At 36.3% G+C, this 19,414-nt stretch overlaps 1 protein-coding gene across 2 annotated transcripts in view; it reads right to left on the reverse strand.

The window, feature by feature from the left end:
* WDR25 (WD repeat domain 25) overlaps nucleotides 1–19,414 on the reverse strand; it is a 249,026-nt gene that overhangs the window by 54,460 nt on the left and 175,152 nt on the right. For both annotated transcript variants that reach the window (XM_003756555.4, XM_031953249.1), the window contains one exon: nucleotides 18,042–18,189. In XM_003756555.4, coding sequence (XP_003756603.2) covers nucleotides 18,042–18,189 — 148 coding nt within the window. The remainder of the gene's footprint in view (nucleotides 1–18,041; nucleotides 18,190–19,414) is intronic.

Below are 19,414 nucleotides of genomic sequence, written 5' to 3' on the forward strand. Positions count from 1 at the left end.
GAAGACTGGGTCATTGGGTATCACACTATCACTATCTTTTAAATAAGAAGATACTGCTATTAAGAAATTAGTGCCTTTTGGGAGATGGGAAGAGGCTAGCATGACAGCTGAAACTTAAGTGGGAAGCCAGGTCTATTCATTAAAAAAAAAAAATTTTTTTTAAGTATCTATCCTGTACAATGCACTGGGCAAGCACTGGAGATAATCCAAAGTAACAGTTAAGTTTACAACTGCTATTGACAAAACTTGGGTTTTTTTTGGAGACATTTCTTCTAAAACTGTTAGCTCCCCAAATATCAGCCCATCAGTCACTGTGATAAGCCAGGTCATTCTATCTGCTGACAGTCACCATCCCCCAGAGCTACAGTGTGGCTAGAGCTGGGATTCAGCAGAATGGTGTTAGAAGCAAAGGTCAGGATCACCTAAGGAAAACTTGACAGTTTTCTCACAAGTCAGTACTGACAGGAACTGTTGCTTTTCTATTAGATTAGTATGGTGTCTGGAACTAGCATTTGAGAGAAAATAAGGATTATCTGCCCAGCAATAGGATCACTAAATCAAAAAAAGAAAAAAAGATGAGCTTTAGCAGAGATTACATCAGTCAACAATCATGCATTAAATGCTTTCTATATTGTCACATATTATGCCAAGCACTGGGGAGACCAAAAAAACAAAAAGTAATCCCTATCCTCAAAACAGGACATTAATTAATATGGAAATCAAATATAATCAAATACATACATACATATATACATACATATATATATATATATTTTTTTTTTAAAAAAACAAGAATCAGCTCTACAATATCCCCAGCAAGTGGTTTCCTAGCCTCCACATAACTATTAAGAGGCAGAGATACTGCAAGTTAACCTAGTTTTCCGATCCCAAATCCAACCTCCATTCTGCAACGCCATTCTGTCTCTAATATTTCATTGTTGCAAGAGTCACAAGTAGTCTTCCATACCCTTCCATACCTTGGTAAATAGTTTCATAACAATTTATATTCATATCACATTTTAAGGCATAATTCTGGAAAAAAGGTAATATGAGGATCCATTTTATAGATGAGGGAACTGAGTCTAAAAAAAGCTTAGTGATTTACCAAAAGTTACACAGCTAAGAAGTGTTGGAGCCTGGATTCCAGCCCAAGTCTCCTGATTCCATATCTAGCATTCATTCCACTATGCCATATGAGTTGTTGTGGACAGAAAAAATTCATGACCAGGTGGCAGCCATCTGGCAATAAGCATCTCTGCAATTTATTAGGCTAGTCCTCCAACTGGTCTATTAATGGGTCCATACTTAGCTAAAAGCAGGGTCTCTGAAAATATATGTGTCCCATCACTAGTCCCATGCTTGAAGATTTTCCAGCTTGGCATGTCCTGCCAAGAACATATGCTATATAAACACAACTTCCTAGAATCTAAGATGACCTTAATATCCAGAGGATGCACTGGAGAAGGACTCAGGGATAGAAAGTAGTACAGAATCATAGAACTTAGATTTATAAGATTCCTTAAATCAACCATACAATCAACAAGCATTTCATAAGGATTATCAAGTCAGTTCCCTCATTTTTCAGATTAGAAAACTGATGCACAAAAAATTGAGATGGTTTGCCTGATTTGACACAAGCCAAGTGTCTGATAATTTGCTAAAGCTTGTTTTTATTGCAGTTTTCCCCTTAAAGAAGTTTTTATATCCAGTAGCAAAGCTGAGATCCTAACTTTAAAACTGAACTCACCTTTTCTTAAAACCTTTTCTATTCCAAATTCCCCCATTTCAATTGGAAGTATCATTCAGATTCATAACCTCAACATTATCCTCAACTCTTCTTTCTCTTTCACTCCATGGATTTAATCATTTGCCAAATGATGTCATTTCTATCTTTACAACAAAACCCCATCTCTCTACACACACTCTCTACACAACGATTGCCTTAATCCAGGTCCTTATTGCTTCTCACCAACATAAATGGTCTTCTAAAATAGACCTCCTAATTAATTAATCTCTTGACCTCAAGTTTCTGACAATTTTAGTCCATTCTACACTTGCTGCCAAAGTAATTTTCCTTGAGTTCAGTCCTAACCATGTAATTATTTTTCCTCTTGACACTAGAAGAAAATATAAATTCTTCTGTAACTTTTAAAACCCTTCCTGACTTGACCTTAACTTACTTCTTCAGCCAGACTGGACTGTACTCTGTAATCTAGGCAATTTGGCATTCATTCTGTTCCTCATTAACAACCTTCCGTCTCCAATTTCCATGCCTTTCCACTGAGCAGTTCCCATTTCTGGAATGAATCCTTCCTTAACCTCCACTTTAGAGTCCCTCTCTCCCTTTAGATACCATTCAGATATCATCTTCCACATGAAGCCTTTCCTGATTCTTCCAAAAGCTAGTGTGCCTTCCCTCCCATAGTATTCTGTATGTGTGTGTGTGTGTGTATACATACACATATATACACACATATTTTACATATATATTAACTTTCAATTTATGCTGTAGATATTTTTATATGTACTGATTGTCTTGTTAATTGTAAAGATGAATTTCATTCTTTGTAATTGTAGTCCCAGCTCCTAACATAGTGTCTGGCACATCACAGAGGCTTCACAAATACTTGCCAATTAACTATTTCTTAATTAAAACTCAAGATTTTCTGATTCTAGGTTCAGTGATCTTTCCCTTCTACCATGCTGTAGTACCAATAAAATCCAGGTTACCTTCCTATGCTAAGAGGCTCCCCTTCCTTTTGTTCCTAAAGGCCAATCTGATAACAATAGCTAAGTCAAGTGGAAAGTGATTTTTCATCCTCTCTCCACAGAAGATTCAAGTTTTCCCTGTTGAAGAAGATTATTCATGATGCTCACATGCATCTAAAAATAAAGGCAGGGGACATTTTGCCCTCTCTGGGCCACTTCTCTAACATTCTTCTTTCGGTAGACAGTAAAGAAGTCATCCATGACATCTTGCTTAGAAGAACAATGAGCTATTACTATGTACCCCTTGTTGCTAAAGAACAGTATGAAAAGGAAGGGCCTGATTCATTACAAATATTTCCCAGGAGGACTCAGCAAGAATCAGATACCACTTTAGAAGCTTAGTCAATAGAACAAAACTTCCATTCCTCTCATTCTTTTTCAAGTGACTGGTAATTTGCTGAAGCTTGTTTTTATGGGATTGTTTTGCTGTTTGTTTTTTGTTTTTTTTTTGTTTTTTTTCAAGAAATTCTTACTTATCTTGATCCAGGAGCTTAATAAAAATGTCAAGGATCTGCCAGGGATAAACTGTTTTCCCTAGTGGGCAACCATCATCACTAACATAAGAAGTACTTCAGTACTTTAAATAGAATAAATAATCTGCCCAGATCAGGCCACATCTAGAGTACTATGTTCAGGGCTGACTGGATGCCATGTTTTAAGAAAAGCATAGACAGGTTAGCGCTTGTCCAGAAATGGATGACCAAGATGAAGAGAGAAAGGAGGGAAATATTTCCTCTATGAGGATAAAATAAAGGAATTTAGGAAGCTTAGTTTAGAAAAGATTTAAGATTTAATTTAGAAAAGATAACCATATTCAAATATTTGAAGAGTTGTTTGGTGCAAGGGGAATTATATTTTCTCTGTTTATCCCCCAAGGGCAGAAATAGGAACAAAGGATGAAAATAAAATAAATAAATGAAAATTTGGGATTTATGTAAAGAAAAAGTCTTGCCTCAGACACAGTATCAGCTGTGTGATCTGGACAAGTCACTTAACCTCTTGGTGTCCTAGATAACTCTCTAAAATTGTAACTTGTAGGGAAGATATTAATCTCCATAGGTAAAGGAAGTTCATTATCTCATAGTTCCTTGTTCCAGTGAAATCAAAGGTCCAGCACCCATGCTTGTCCCTGTCTCCTGATGAAATGGGCTTTTCCAAGAGATAGTGGGATCCTGCTTACTGGATGTTTTCAAGCAGAAGCTGGATGACCATTTGTTGCAAGAAGAATCTTTGGTCTGGTACTAGTTAAAGTGAGTAGTCTCTGAGGTCTTTTTCAATTCTTGGATGTTGTAGATCATTTTAAGATTGACCAAAGATTCATGACTGCAGGTCCGCAGTACAAAAATAAAGAACACCCAAGAGTAGGAAATAAAAGGGGAATTTACAAAGCTTCTGATAAGGACCTGCTGGAGAGAGGGAGAAAGGAAGAGAGGAAGAGAAGGAAGGAGAGAAGGAAAGAAGGAAAGGAAGGAAAGGAAGGGAAGAAAGGGAAGGAAAGGAAGGAAAGGAAAGAAGGAAGGAAGGCAGGAAGGCAGGAAGGAAGGAAGGAAGGAAGGAAGGCAGGAAGGAAGGAAGGAAGGATCAGTTAAAGGTCAGTTAAGCTCAGGCCCCAATTAAGGTAAGAAGTGCTGAAGAAGTTTAGCACTTCCTGAACTAAATTAACTCATCACTCAAATAATGAAAAAGCATTTTATTATCTTTGTGCTAAGTATTGGTGATGCAAATAGAAAAGCAAGACTATCCTTGCTCTCAAGGAGTTCACATTATAATAGAAAGAGGCAATACATATGAAAGATTTCAGCTACAAGTCAAATGAAAAGGTTCCATGGTTCTTAGAATGCCATAGCAAAGTAGATAGCAATACTTCTTTAATGCTATTTCCACTGATAAAACCATATGCAAGTCAAACTACTTGACAAAACTCTAGTGTCAAGAACCGTCTTTTCCAAGCTTTCAGTACCTGTGGCTAAAGATGCAGGAGCTGCAGAGACCAAAAAGGCAGTTGCTAGGTTACATCTCCACAAGAGTTGATTCTCCAGATGATGGTTTTGGGAGCTAAGCTGAAAGCAGCACTGGTGTTCTTGCAGGAGTCAGCCATCTTGAGATTCTTGGACTCAAGATCCTGGCCAGCAAGAGGAAATGGATGCTGAGCATATACATATGAATATGAGAATATACACATTCTCCCATTCATGCTATGGCTAGCACCTGTTTTGTTTTCTCTTGTGTTTATGTGTCCCACTTTTCTATGCAATCCTGTTGCCCACTATTCAAATAAAGTCAATATAGCATCACTAATGAGATCAGAAGAATACAGCCTTCCTTTTGTTCCTAAAGGCCAATCTGATAACAATAGCTAAGTCAAGTGGAAAGTGATTTTTCCTGTTTAAGTTCAATTTTGGGGTGAAATATGACACCCAAAAGTCACTGAACAGTTAAAAAGAGGTTGACAGCACAAAGATATGCAATAATGACAGTAACATAGCTTCTAAAGACATGGACCTCTTTTTCTCCTTTTGGAAAGTCATCCCTTCAGCTGAGCAGGATGTATGACTCCTGAAAAGCATCTTTCTTTAGAAGGATGATCTTTAATATCCACCAAATTGAAGAAACTCTATAACTCCATAAGTGAGAATCTTTATGCATTTAGATGACCACGGAGTTGCATCAAGGGAGGAAGGAGCCAATCAGTTCCTAAGAACCTATTGTTCTTTTGGGAAAACTAATCCCTTGAGCAAGAGAGGGAAAGAAGGGGAAAGCCTGGTTCTATCACATAAAACCCAAATAATTGGTAAGCAATTCCAAGAACAATTAGTGAGGCAGGACAGCTGGGCTATGATAACAAGAAGGCAAATGCTGAGTGAACTAGTCCTAACAAGAATTCTTTTATTGAGGAGATCCATAAGAGAATGAAAATTGAAAGCACAAAGAGTGAGCATTCTGTAGCAGAGAAATGTATGTAGCTCTTGCAAGTCTGGTTATTTATATGGTTTATTTATGTATATGTATTGGTGTTCTCCCCAGGTCATACATATAAATGAATATAGTATGAAATACTGGGTTGTACTATAAGATGCTTAGAAACTTAAGAATTAGATCACAAGCCAGTGGGTAGGTTAGAGATAAATTTGTGTCATGAAGTCTTCAACAAGTATATATTACCCTTGACAACCCCCTCTCAGCTTTTCCCCATTCTCTTTGAAGAGAACCTCTGGAAAAAAACGAGACCCTTGCAAAAATACCTTAACATTGCACAAGCACTTCACAATTTAGAAAGCACATTCAAATCAATTTTATATCCTCTGACACTTAGCATAGAACCTTTGACACGACAGGTGCTTAATGTTGTTTAGGTGAAATATTAAGGCACAGAGGTAGAAGCAGTGCTCCAGGAAAAGTTTTACAATCCACTGAGCTTCTATGTCATGTTACTCTTTCCCTTCCTTTCCCTTCCCTTCCCTACACTACTAAACATCTGAAAGCTCTCTTCTTATCTTTACTTCTTCGTCACTGTTTCTTTAGTCCCTTGAGGTCTGGGAGTCCACTCTACTAAAATTGCTCTAAACTAACCACTAATTTCCTCAACACCCAATTCAAAGCCCCTTCCACTCTGTTGTAACCTTATTTAACCTGCATGTTATTTGATTTCTTTCAAAGGCCCCTGTTCTTTTCGCTGATGTCTTAAGGTGAGAATTTTCCAAGTTTTCATCTCAATTTTTCTTTATGTATATTTTATTCATGGACACTTTCACTGACTCCCTTGGCTTCAACTGTCAACTCTTCACAGATGACATCCAAATCTGTATCTCTAATTCTGACCTCTTTCTTAAGCTACAGATTCTTATCTCTAATTGACTTTAGAACACCTCCACCCACATATCCTGTCAGCACCTCAAACTCAAAACACACAGAATTAAATTCATTTTCCATTCCTTTAATTTTATTTGTTCTGGATTTGCTGTTTCTGTCTATAGCACCATCATTCATCCTGTCTGCTGTGTCAAAATTATAGTTTACTAAACCCTTGATTCTTCACTCTCCTATCCCTTATCTATTCAGTTGCCACTCCCTATTGGATCTATTGACATAGTATATTTCACCCACATTAGCAGAGGCCCTCATTACTACCTACCTACCTGGATCACTGCAACAACTATAAGGCACTAAAACTAAAACCAAAACTGTAATGGGCTGAAGTTTGAGTTGATGCACTTAGGTCCCAAGTACATGAGGCTAAATAGTAATTGGGCTATACTCTATTAATATACATGATTGGATAAAGAATGGTGCCTGCCCACTCTCTGTGCAAGTCCTGATGTGTTGTACAGGAAATGACGATTTTGGTGGGTGGAGGCAGAGAAAGGAACAGGAAGAGAAGCTGGGAGAGATGGGGCCTGGGTCCATTCTCCTGATTGCTGGTCGTGTGGCTGCGGGTCTAGCTAGCTTCTTGACTCAGCTGCACACATTGCTATCGCCAATTCTCTTCCACCTCCGATCCTTCTTCACTGAGAATAAAGACTGACGATTTTCCCCTAACCTGAACTCCGGACTCCTGCTGATTTTAAACTACGCGATCTTCACAAAAACTAATTCAGCTATGATCCAATTCAGATACATATTATATCAGATCTGATTCTATAATTCCCATAACTGCTTGTTCCCCTTTATAATGTACTGTATGATGACATTAAAACATAAAATACCAAAAACTAAAATTAAAAGTAAAAACCTGGGAAAATATGCACACTTACTTATTCCAATGACAAGAGAAGGGAAGGAAACTAAAGGTAAATATCACGACATTCCTGCTATAGAATTCCCAGCTTGTTCTGCTCCTTCCTGGCACTTAATTCTTCCTTGCTAAGTAGTATAGAACCAACTATACCTAATAACTTTCCAAAGATGCTCTTACCCTTTGCACATCATGGCTGGTCCCTTCATCTGCCACCTTCCACTAGATACCAGCAATATGTTTTTTTCTAGGAATCCTAAGTACCCTAGGATGTGGAAGTGCAAGCAATTAATTCCCTCCCAAGATATTCCAAAATGTGACAGCTGTGGAAGAAACTTCCTATATGAACACCAACATCTGCATTTGTCTTCTCCATCCAGTTATATTTATATTCTAATCCCTTGACAGTCAAATGTCTTCCTAGTTCCATTCTCTCCTCATTCTAAACCACACATAATAATATATACATAGATATGCATATGTGAGTATATGTATATGTGAGAGAGAGAGAGAGAGAGTGTGTGTGTGTGTGTGTGTGTGTGTGTGTGTGTATGCATGTATGATATGTTTTGGTCCTCTTCAACACAAAAGCCTGCAGTACTTCACAAGGACCTAAAGAGTAAAATTCCTACTCTTGATTCTGGTGTTTAAAGTCCTGTACAACCTAGTGTCACTACCTACCTTTCTATTCTTATTTCATACACTTCCCTAATTCTGTCTGTTTTTGTCTTATGTAGATCTTCTCATCAGCTAAAAGATATTGTCCTATAGACTTCATATAAATACTCTGCTTCTCATCTCTTGTTTTCATTTTGTTTTGCATTTTTCGTGTAATATTTTGTATCATAATTATCTTGTTATAATGGTATATAGAAATATAATCATCCTCTTATAAATTACACATGTATGTTTACATAAATATATTGGATATTATTTTAAATATATTATGCATATAGGTTTGATCATATTATAATATCATCTCACTCTAAAAAGCTAAAACACTCTAAAAGCTCTAACAGGCCTGGGACTGTCTTATCTAAACTTTATACCATCCCTCAACTTTCTAAAACAGCACTCTAAACATAGTAATATACTCATTTTTCATTCCTCATAAATATAAAATATGAAGGATGAACAAATAAGTATTTTTCAAATTTATTGCACCAATATATCCCCCCCAAAAAAGGTATTCACTATGTTCCAGTTGGATTTGTCCCAGAAATGCAAAGATAATTCAATAGTTGGGGGAAAATTAGGATAATTAGGGATAGAGATTAGACCTGAGATTCCAATGGTACACAGAGCTTCCAAGTGAGAAAACTTCCTCTACTAATGCAGACTAGCACCTTCTCAGCAATAATCTTAGAAAGCTGCCTAGATCACTAAGAGAATAAATAACTTGACAAGGGTTATACAACTAACATATAGTATAATGCATGCAAGATAGAATACATAGCATGGTGTCAGAGACAGGACCTAAACTTGCCTTGAGGCCAACTCTCTATCCACTTACTCTATGTTGCCTTTCATTAATATATTCAATTCAATAATATATTTCATAGTGAAAACAAAAACATCCAAAACCACAGTATCATATCAATAGATGCAGAAAAGTTGTCTGGCAAATTAAAACATTTATTTATGGTGGAAAAAAAAAAAAAAAAACCTTGCAAAGCATAGACACGGAAGTACCATTTTTGATGTGATGTATATATATATATATATATATATATATATATATATATATATTTTTTTAAACCAAAAACTATCATTATTTCTCAAAAGAAAACATTAGAAATTCCCCCAATAAATAAAGAGAAAAATAAGATCTTCCCTGTTCCTCGCTGCTTTTTGGCATTTCTTGAAAAGCAGGGCAGCTAGGTGGTGCAGTGGATAGAGCACCAGCCCTGAAGTCAGAAGGACCTGAGTTCAAAGCTAGCCTCAGACACTTAACACTTCCTAGCTGTGTGACCCTGAGCAAGTCACTTAACCTCAACTGCCTCAAGAGAAAAAAAAAGATAGCAATGATAATAAGACAAAGATATAAAACAAAACTATTTTTATTTGCTGTGATGATTTATTTAGAAAACTGTTGTGTCCTGCTTTCTACAGCCCCCAAGTTGGGGTAACAAAACATATTATGCTTTCTAGAGCCCCCACACCAGGGTGATTAAAATATATCCTCTTAGTAGAGAAGTGTGGGAAAATAGAGTCCATTTATTTCAAGGACTTTCCCCTTTTTATACCCTCATACCCTTATGTAACAAAAACCCTGGGCATGCACCAAGTATATACTGGGCACATGGGACCACATAAACAACTTGCTATTGTACACAGTTTGCCACCTGATATCACTCTGCTTGAATCACAACACAGGTTGTCACAGCCCTCTGACTTCTCAGGAAGGCCAAGAGCCCTTAGGGAAGATGGGGAGCTGAACCAGACATTGTAAGCAAGTTCCTTCTGGGCTGAAGGGTCTTATACCTTATACTACTGTCTGTGAATCTGGACAGAAAACCTCAGAGAGTCAACAAAGAAAATGAGATAAATAGTAACTTCAATTAGATAAACAACCACATATAATATAACAGCATTTCAACATAGCAATAACAAAATACAGGAAAAAAAAAATAATAGAAAGGGAAGTCCCTCTGAAAATAACTACAAATCAAAAACTACCTGAGAGTTCATGTATAGAGAGACACTTAAAACTTACATAAATGCAATTAACACCACTCTCTAAAGAAATAAAGAATGACTAAAATAATTGCAAGGGTATATATCGTTCAAGATTGGACTGTAACAATATAATATAAAGTGATACTACCAAAATTAATTTAGAGATTTATAATAATAAAATTTGCTTGGAGAAACAAAAAATATAGAATATAATGGAAAACAATAAAAGTAATGTAGCAAGGGAGTTGAAGGGAACCCTTAATGAATGGCTGACTCCTCAGGTCCATGTGATGAGATTATATGGTGGAAACTTTGCATAGACTGTAACATCTCCAACAGAACTGGACAGGCAACTTCCAAAAGTCTATATCATTTAATCTGCATACATAAAGGAGGAAACAGGAAACGCCACCAAAACAATCTCCCTATCACTGCTGCTACATAAGAATGAAGAGGATTACTATTTATAATGTAATGTAATATAATACTATTATATTACATCAAAACAATGTTAATATTAGTTTTTAAAAAATCAATGTAGATTAACTCAACAGACACATAAGAAAGAATCAGAAACAATTGAATTCAGTAATTTAGTGTTCAATAAATTTGAAACATAAATTATCTAGGGAAGAACTCCCTTTTTAAACAAGAACTACTGGGAAAACTGAAAAGTAGAAATTCAGTCTACAGCAACATCTTAAGCATATATACACTCAAAATGAAACACATCACCTGAATTTTTGTGATCATACTATAAAAAAATTAGAAGAACCAGGTCACATATCTATCATAGATATGGCTGATAAACAATTTTTTAAAAGAAAAGATGCATGTGCAAAAGATAAGATAGAAAATTTTTCACCAACAAACCAATACTACTAAGAAAAAAAAGGAAATAACACCTTTGTATCAAATATCTCTGATAAGGATCAGACATGCAAAAATATAAAGGCAATGAACACAAACATAAGACTAAAAGCCATTCTCCAATGGATAAATAGTTAAAAGTTCTCAAAAGCAGAAATGATAAAAACTATTAGCAACTATAGAAAGTCTGGAATTTCTAATAATGAGAGAAATGCAAATAAATACAATTCTTGAGGTTGTTTCAATAAATACCTCACACCCAGTAAATTGTTAATGATGACAAAAAACAGGAATGGTCAATGTTGAAAGGTTGTAGAAAGAGAGGTGTTGTTAAAACTATAAATGGGTCCAATCATTATGGTAAGTAATATGGAACTATGTCAAGAAAAATTATCTAAGGGTCTTTGTATTAAGTATCAAAGTACTTTTGAAGCAGACATTCCAGTATTAAGCATATGGCCTAAGGAGGTTAAAAGAAAAAGAAAGGCCCCCTAAATGCCAAAATATTTATAGCAGCACTCCCTGTAGAGCAAAGAATTGGAAACAATTTAGATGCCTACTGAGAAAGAAATGGCTAAACAAATTGTATTGCATGGACATAATGGAATATTATTATACCATAAGAAAGTATAAATATGAAGAATTCAGAAAAACATAGGAAGACAACATAATACAAAGTAAAGAAAACAGAATCTAGGAACATAATATATACAATACCTATGTAAACTATGTAACTATGTAAACAGAAAGAACAAAGTTAAAAGGCCACTGGAAAGTGTATAATTACAAAGACTAAAGTAGAGACAGGAAAATGTACTTTTTTTCACAGAGATAAGAGACAATGGGTATTCATTACTGCAATCAATTCCAGAATACTTCCAGATTCTATTGATGTATTGATTGGTTTTGCTCAGCTATTTTTTTCCTCTTTTTTAAAAAATTAGTTTGATATAAGGATGACTCTCTAGATCAGGTACAAAGAAAAGATATATTAGTGAGTTAGTCAATAAACATTTATTATCTACTATGTGCCAGGCACTATGCTAAGCACCAGAGTTACAAAGCAAAACAAAAGACAGACCTTACCCATAGAGCTCATGGAAAATAAAAGTGATATAAAAACTTAAAAAATTTAAAGAAGCATCAAACACACATAGAAAATAAATCAATTGGAAGTAGATGTCTTCGACAAAGAGATTTAACTCAGTTTCAATTGACCAAGGATGGACAGAAGCAGCTACACCCAAAGAAAGAATACTGGGAAATAAATGTAAACTGCTTGCATTTTTGTCTTTCTTCCCAAGTTATTTTTACCTTCTGAATCCAATTCTTCCTGTGCAACAAGTGAACTGTTCGGTTCTGCACACATACATTATATCTAGGCTATACTCTGACATATTTAACTTGTATAGGACTGCTTGCCATCTGGAGGAGGGGGTGAAGGGAGGGAGGTGAGAAGTCGGAACAGAAGGAGTACAAGGGATAATGCTGTAAAAAAAAAAAAAAAAAAAAAAAAAAAACTACCCAGGCATGGGCTCTGTCAATAAAAAAAATTTTTTTAAATAAATAAATTATTAATTCTCACTGTTTAAAAATGGGAGAGCAGGAAGGGAAAGAATAAAGCAGATAAGATGAAGCAGAAAGAAGACATAGAAGAAAGAAAAAAGAAATATAAAAAGGGATTGAAGGAAGGAGAAAAGGAAAAAAAGAATGGAAATGGAAAGATGGGGGATTGAAAGAGTAGAAGGGAAAAAAAGATAAAGATAAGGAAGAGGATAAAGAATACAGACCAAAAAGAATAAAAAGAGGAGAACGTGGTAAAAGAGAGGAAGAAAAAAGAACAAAGATGAGGAAGAAGGGAGGAAAAAAGGAGAAGAGTTGATTTTCATTTACAATTTACAAAGATATTTCTAGCTCATTCAAACTTGGTCACAAAAGTATTTTTATCTCCACATAGCAGCTGGATAAACTGAGGCTTGTAGAAGTGAAAATTAAGCATACAATTAGAATTTAAAGAAAGCAAGTAGCCCAGGTTTACTGACTCTATATTCACTATACCAATACTTTCTTGCCAGGAACCCCCAACTACAGCTATCAGAGAAAGAAAACATATGACCACTTCCAAATCATAGCAGCATCAAATGCAAAATAATAGTGATATCCCATGGAAATATTTGGAATATGACTGATTTCTATCCCTTTGTTCAGCAATAAAATCACTCACTTGCCTTTGTAAGGGTAGGAGCAATTTAAAACAAATGAAAGGGGGAACCAATTAGAAATAGAGAATCTATATTTGGCAAGTTTAGCAAGCCAGTTAATCAAGAATACAGAGAAGTTGACTCAGAAAACAAGAAACATTTAGAGGTCCTTGGGGCAGACCACTATTCCATTGAGATAGCCCTGGATGAAAGCACTGTTGATGCTGAATTGGGAAGATTACAGGCTGAGACAAGCACACTAAAAATAATTAATCTGTGAGAGACTTTTATTTAAGTTCTGATTCATGGTAGCTCTCTAAGTCAAACAACCAGTCAGTGCTATAAATTAAGCAGATAAAATATGGCTTTATGAGGTGAGCACAGCTTGTTTCAGACTCTTATATTGATATTTATAATGTACAGATTTTTAACAGTATTGATTTTGAACTCCAGGATAAATGTCCTCACTTCCAAATCCCTACTAATGACAACAGATACTGCGTGGATAACCCCCTGGATACTGCTGGGAAGCAAAACCCATTACATTAAATTGTTGGTGTGTTTCTATTAGGTTGTGGGGAGGGGAGCAAACCTGGTGGGGGGGAAAAAAGTAGAGAGAGGAAAAAGGGTAGTAAAGGGGGAGTAAAGGGGGAAAGCAGATTGCAGAATATAAGATTGCAGAATATAAACAAACTCCCAATCAAACCTCAGCAGACGGAGGGGGAAAGACACTAAAGCTGATGACACCATTGCCATCAGTACATGCCACTGCTCTGTAAGAGCTCATGTTTCTCTATCCCAGTGAAGTAGGTAATGTTATTCTCTACATATGACAGATGAGGAAGCTAAGGCTCTGAGGCTGCAACACGCCTAAGGTCACAGAGCAAGTTAGAGGTAGGTCTGGGCCTGTAATCTATGTCTTCTGACTCCATACTGCCTTACATGAGCAAGTATGTATCATGATGAATATCATCATGAAGACATGAGCTTCAGATGATCAGGTGAACCTATCTTCCCAGAAATCCTCATACTTGGTGGCACTGAGGCACCTAGAAGGAGGCTAAAAGATGCATGAAAGAGAAGGCCTGAGTTCCTGTCCTTGCTGTTACCACTTGCCAAATATGTGACAAATGTGTGAAGTTTCAATTTCTTCGTCTAGAAAAAGGGATCACAGCACTTGTTTAGCCTGCCTCACAGAGCTGTTGGTAAGGGAAAGCATTTTGTAAACTCTGTGATATGGGAATAGGGAATTCCTACAGGAATAGGAACTGTTGTTACAAACTGTTAAGGGAGCAGTTCCTACATCTCCCTTTGTGCTTGCATCTATCATTAAGTAAGCAAGAAAAATGGGAGAAAGAGAGGAAATGTTCTCTTTCTCTTTGCCCCCTCTGGCTAACTTCGTTCCTCACTTCTTGGACAGAAAAGAGAAATGAGACAGGGAAGGCATGAAGGGGGGTGCACTCCAACTCAGAGTAATTTGCCATCACAAAAAAAAAAAGATAGTTTGAGTACCAGGCAAACAATACTCCTTTATGGCTGAAATGACTGGTTTTTACTTGTTTCCCGATTCAATCAATTCAATAAACCTTTATTAAGCACCTCCGGCACTGCTTGACATGGCCAGATAAATGAAGATTAATAAAATGCCATCTCTACCCTCACCTAGCCAAGGGGGACAATTACCAGTCAGTCCTCTGGCCTGGGACGCTGTTATTTCATAAGTGTGACCTGAGGAGAGCAGATGCTTGTCTGGCAGCCCCATCACCCTGTTCCTATTTCTTAAGCCTACAGACGTTAAAGCTTCTCATACCTTAAACACCTAAACTGCTTTTCAGATTTCTTGGCCTATAACTTCGGCAGCTAATTTTTTGGATCCAAGTGTAGGCTTCAACTGAGCTTCAAAGCATGTCTTAGGAAATAAAGAGTTTCTTCATTTATAAATAAAGACATTGTCTAAAGAATGGTGCAATTGTGAATTCTCTGATCTTCTGATTCTATAAAAGGTGGAACAGTATGGGTAGGGCACCTCAGAGATCATTATCATCATCATCATTACCATTATTAGAACCAAATCAGCATCATCATTGCTAGCATATATATAGTACATTAGAGTTTGCAAGATACTTTATAAATACTATCTCATTTAATCCTCACAATTATTTATATCTCCATTTTTTTGATGAAGAAATTGAGGCAAACAGAGATTAAGTGACTTACTTGCCCAATCACACAGAGAATAAGTTTCTGAGGCCAAATTTGAACTTGGGTCTTCCTGACTAGGTTCAGCAATCTATTCACTGAATGGCTTAGCAGCCTGCAAGCATTGGAATTGGGTAAACAAAGGAAAGCTTCAGATACTAAAATGACTCTGATCTTTATTTTCTACAAAGATATAGAGCACAAACCATTCATGTCCTTCCTTAAGTTTGCCAATCAATGTGCTGGGAGCCTGCCTCAATTTCCCGATTTCTTTTGAAATTAAGAGGATGCTAACAGTGCTCACAGTCTGTTCTTCTATTACTCACTCTCACTACATGATTGGTTCATTTTTCAAAAAAAAAAAAATCATTGTCTTAAGGTCTAGACAGCATGCTCATCAAATGATGTGACAGTGAGCTAGAAGGACAACTAACATACCAGATGGCAGGATCAGGACCCAAAAGCATCTTGGTTTAATCTAACAAAATGAAATGCAAGAGGGATAAATGTCTTATACTTAAATCAGCTCCACAAGTACACAGTGAAGAGGCATGGTTAAATAGCAATTTGCCTGGAAAAAAAATGTATACCTAATACACACACACACACACACACACACACACACATATATATGTATGTATGCATATATTTAGGTATTTTCGAGGATTGAGAATTCAATATAAGTCATCAGGATGATATGATAACTTTGCTTTACTTCTCTCTCAATTTCTTGATGCCTCAGCAATGGTACTATCTTGCATATGCTCTTAGATCTAGCCAAACTGGACTAATTGTCATATGTGGACTCCCTAACTACAATGTAATCTCCATGAGGGTAATATATCAATTGATAAGTATCTAATTAGCACCTTCTATATGCTAGGGCTGAGGATAAAAATATTAAGAATAAAATGGTCCCTTCTCAAAATGAGCAACAAGCTGATTTATTTATTTTTTCATTTACATATACAATGTATAGTACAGTTCTTGAAACATAGTAGGTGCTCAAAATTTTTTTATGAAGTGACTATCTTGTTTTCATAGTTCTATCATTGTTCTTGGGGTTCCCTGAGTACTACAAGATAAAGCTGGACGGGGACATTAGGGGAGAATAGTTTCAATCTTAATTGGTTATTATTTATTATTCAATTATTAGCCATTAAAAGATTTTAAGTAGAACAGCAGATAGAATCAGAGAGCAAAGATTAGAACATAATGAAAATTACTTTGGCAGAAGTTTAAAAGGAGCTTAGAAGACTTATTAAGAAGGAATAGTCCACATTGGTGCTGATGGGGTCTTCTCCCAGGATGGTGGCAATAGAAATAAGTAAAGCAGAGGGAAAGATTAAGAGCATATGGAAAGAGCTGAATTTGGAGTCAGAGGTCTTGAGTTAAAAATCCAACTAGTACAAATTGAACTTCACTTTTCTCATCTATAAAAAGAAAAAGGAAGGATTAAATGACCTTGGATATCCTTTTTGGGCTTACATTTACAAGCCCATTTATGTCTGGAGATGAAAAGTAAGGAAGAAGAAAGGGACAAAGATAGCCATTAACAGAAATAGGGAAGTCAGAAGGAAAAATAGGAAAGATGATTCTTCCTGACCAATTGGAATCAAAAACACTCAAAATTTTATAATTAGCAGTTTGTGTAAGTTACACTCTAGAGTAAAGTAAATCAATGCAACTTAAAGGAAAGTACATTGTTTCAAGAGTTTAGATATCTGGATTCAAGTCCTTGGACAAGAAGGGAATAGGTTCTGTGTAAAATCTTTTAAGATATATTTCAGATCTGACATTCTTTTTGAAGGAAAAGCACTGGCTTAGAACAAAGTAAATATCTAAGTTATAGTATTTACTATCATAGCCCTCAGTTTCCTTTTCTGTAAAATGAGGCAGCTAGAATGCAGAACCTAAGGTTCCTTCCAGCTCTAATTCTATGATCCAGTTCTATGATTCTTGTATTACTGATATGCTATAAGCATCCAATCCATTTACTCACCCTCTGTGAGTTGTCCTTTCTTCCATTTCTTTTGGCTAGAATCCCAGTATTGCTAAATTGGGCAGCTCCCTTCTCAGCCAATGGCCCCTGAGGATTTGTCCAGATACAAATCCATCTCACTAGAATGCCTTTTCAATTTGGGGCATTAAAGCTCAACTCTTTCCTCATGGGCCAGAATTATTTTTTATTGCCTTTCAAAAATTTAAAGTTACAGAAATGCTAAACGGATTCTCCACAAACGATGCTGTAATAAAGTTAAATCCATTTTAGTACAAATGAAGTGTCAAAGGTTTATTAAAAATCCATCCCTTTATCAGGCCCTGTAGTAACATAAAATGAAGAGGCTTGGCAGAAACTAAGCTTATAATATCTATCCTCTGGGGTTGGATGGGAAGCCTGTCATGGGGCTGGCTTTATGGCATCCTGAAACTAGAATGGCATTTATCTCAAAGAAAATGTTTTAAGTCAGAACACTGAGTGTATTATAGAGAGAATCACAATACAGAAAGCGTAGGTCATACCCTCGGTTCTGGGGCAGTCCGAACTGGAATGAAATCCAAGAGTTTCATCACAATACACAAAACTGTACCTGTTTCAACATCTGTCAAATGAAGCTGAGAATCAAAGCCACCACTGAGGATCTGTCTTCCACAAGAGGACCACTGCACAGCACGGACAGCACCACTGTGAGAGGAATAGGTGTTCAAACAGCGACCTGTGTCTACAGCATTCCATACCTTTAGGGCAAAAGACAGACAGGCAATTCAAAGTGACAAAATCTCATATTTCTTAATGTTTAGTCACTTTTTTCCACACAAAAACCTTGTAGGTCAGACAATAAAAGTTTTAGTAAAAGTTATCAAACTGTGCATACCCTTTGATCCAGCAGTGTTACTACTGGGCTTATATCCCAAAGAGATTATAAAGAAGGGAAAGGGACCTGTATGTGCACGAATGTTTGTGGCAGCCCTTTTTGTAGTGGCTAGAAACTGGAAACTGAATGGATGTCCATCAGTTGGAGAATGGCTGAATAAACTGTGGTATATGAATATTATGGAATATTACTGTTCTGTAAGAAATGACCAACAGGATGATTTCAGAAAGGCCTGGAGAGACTTACATGAACTGATGCTGAGTGAAATGAGCAGGACCAGGAGATCATTATATACTTCAACAACAATACTATATGATGACCAGTTCTGATGGACCTGGCCATCCTCAGCAACGAGATCAACCAAATCATTTCCAGTGGAGCAGTAATGAACTGAATCAACTATGCCCAGAGAAAGAACTTTGGGAGATAACTAAAAACCATTACATTGAATTCCCAATCCCTATATTTATGCCCACCTGCATTTTTGATTTCCTTCACAAGCTAATTATACAATATTTCAGAGTCTGATTCTTTTTATACAGCAAAATAATGTTTTGGTCATGTATACTTATTGTGTATCTAATTTATATTTTAATGTATTTAACATCTACTGGTCATCCTGCCATCTAGGGGAGGGGGTGGGGGGTAAGAGGTGAAAAATTGGAACAAGAGTTTTGGCAATTGTTAACGCTGTAAAGTTATCCATGCATATAACCTGTAAATAAAAGGCTATTAAATAAATAAAAAATAAAATAAAATAAAATAAAAGTTTTAGTAGCTCTCTTTTATGGATGAAGAAACTATAATTTAGAAGAAGAAATTTCTGTGAGGTCCCATGAATAAGAGGTGAGATTCAAATCCAGATCACTCCTAATTCCCAGCACCTCATTTTTCCCACTGAGATAAGCTGACTCCCCTGAAACAAATGACCTTTCTTTTCACAGATTTCACAAAGTGTGTTGCTTATACTTCTCTCTTGTAATGTACTGCTGCATATTATGTTAATGATGAATTATGGATCACATTTTACTGCCAGAGATTCAGTGATGGATCACAGATTCATAACTAGAAGGAACCTTAAGAGTCAT

This window comes from Sarcophilus harrisii, chromosome 2 (assembly GCF_902635505.1).
Source record: "Sarcophilus harrisii chromosome 2, mSarHar1.11, whole genome shotgun sequence".
Taxonomy (NCBI): domain Eukaryota; kingdom Metazoa; phylum Chordata; class Mammalia; order Dasyuromorphia; family Dasyuridae; genus Sarcophilus; species Sarcophilus harrisii.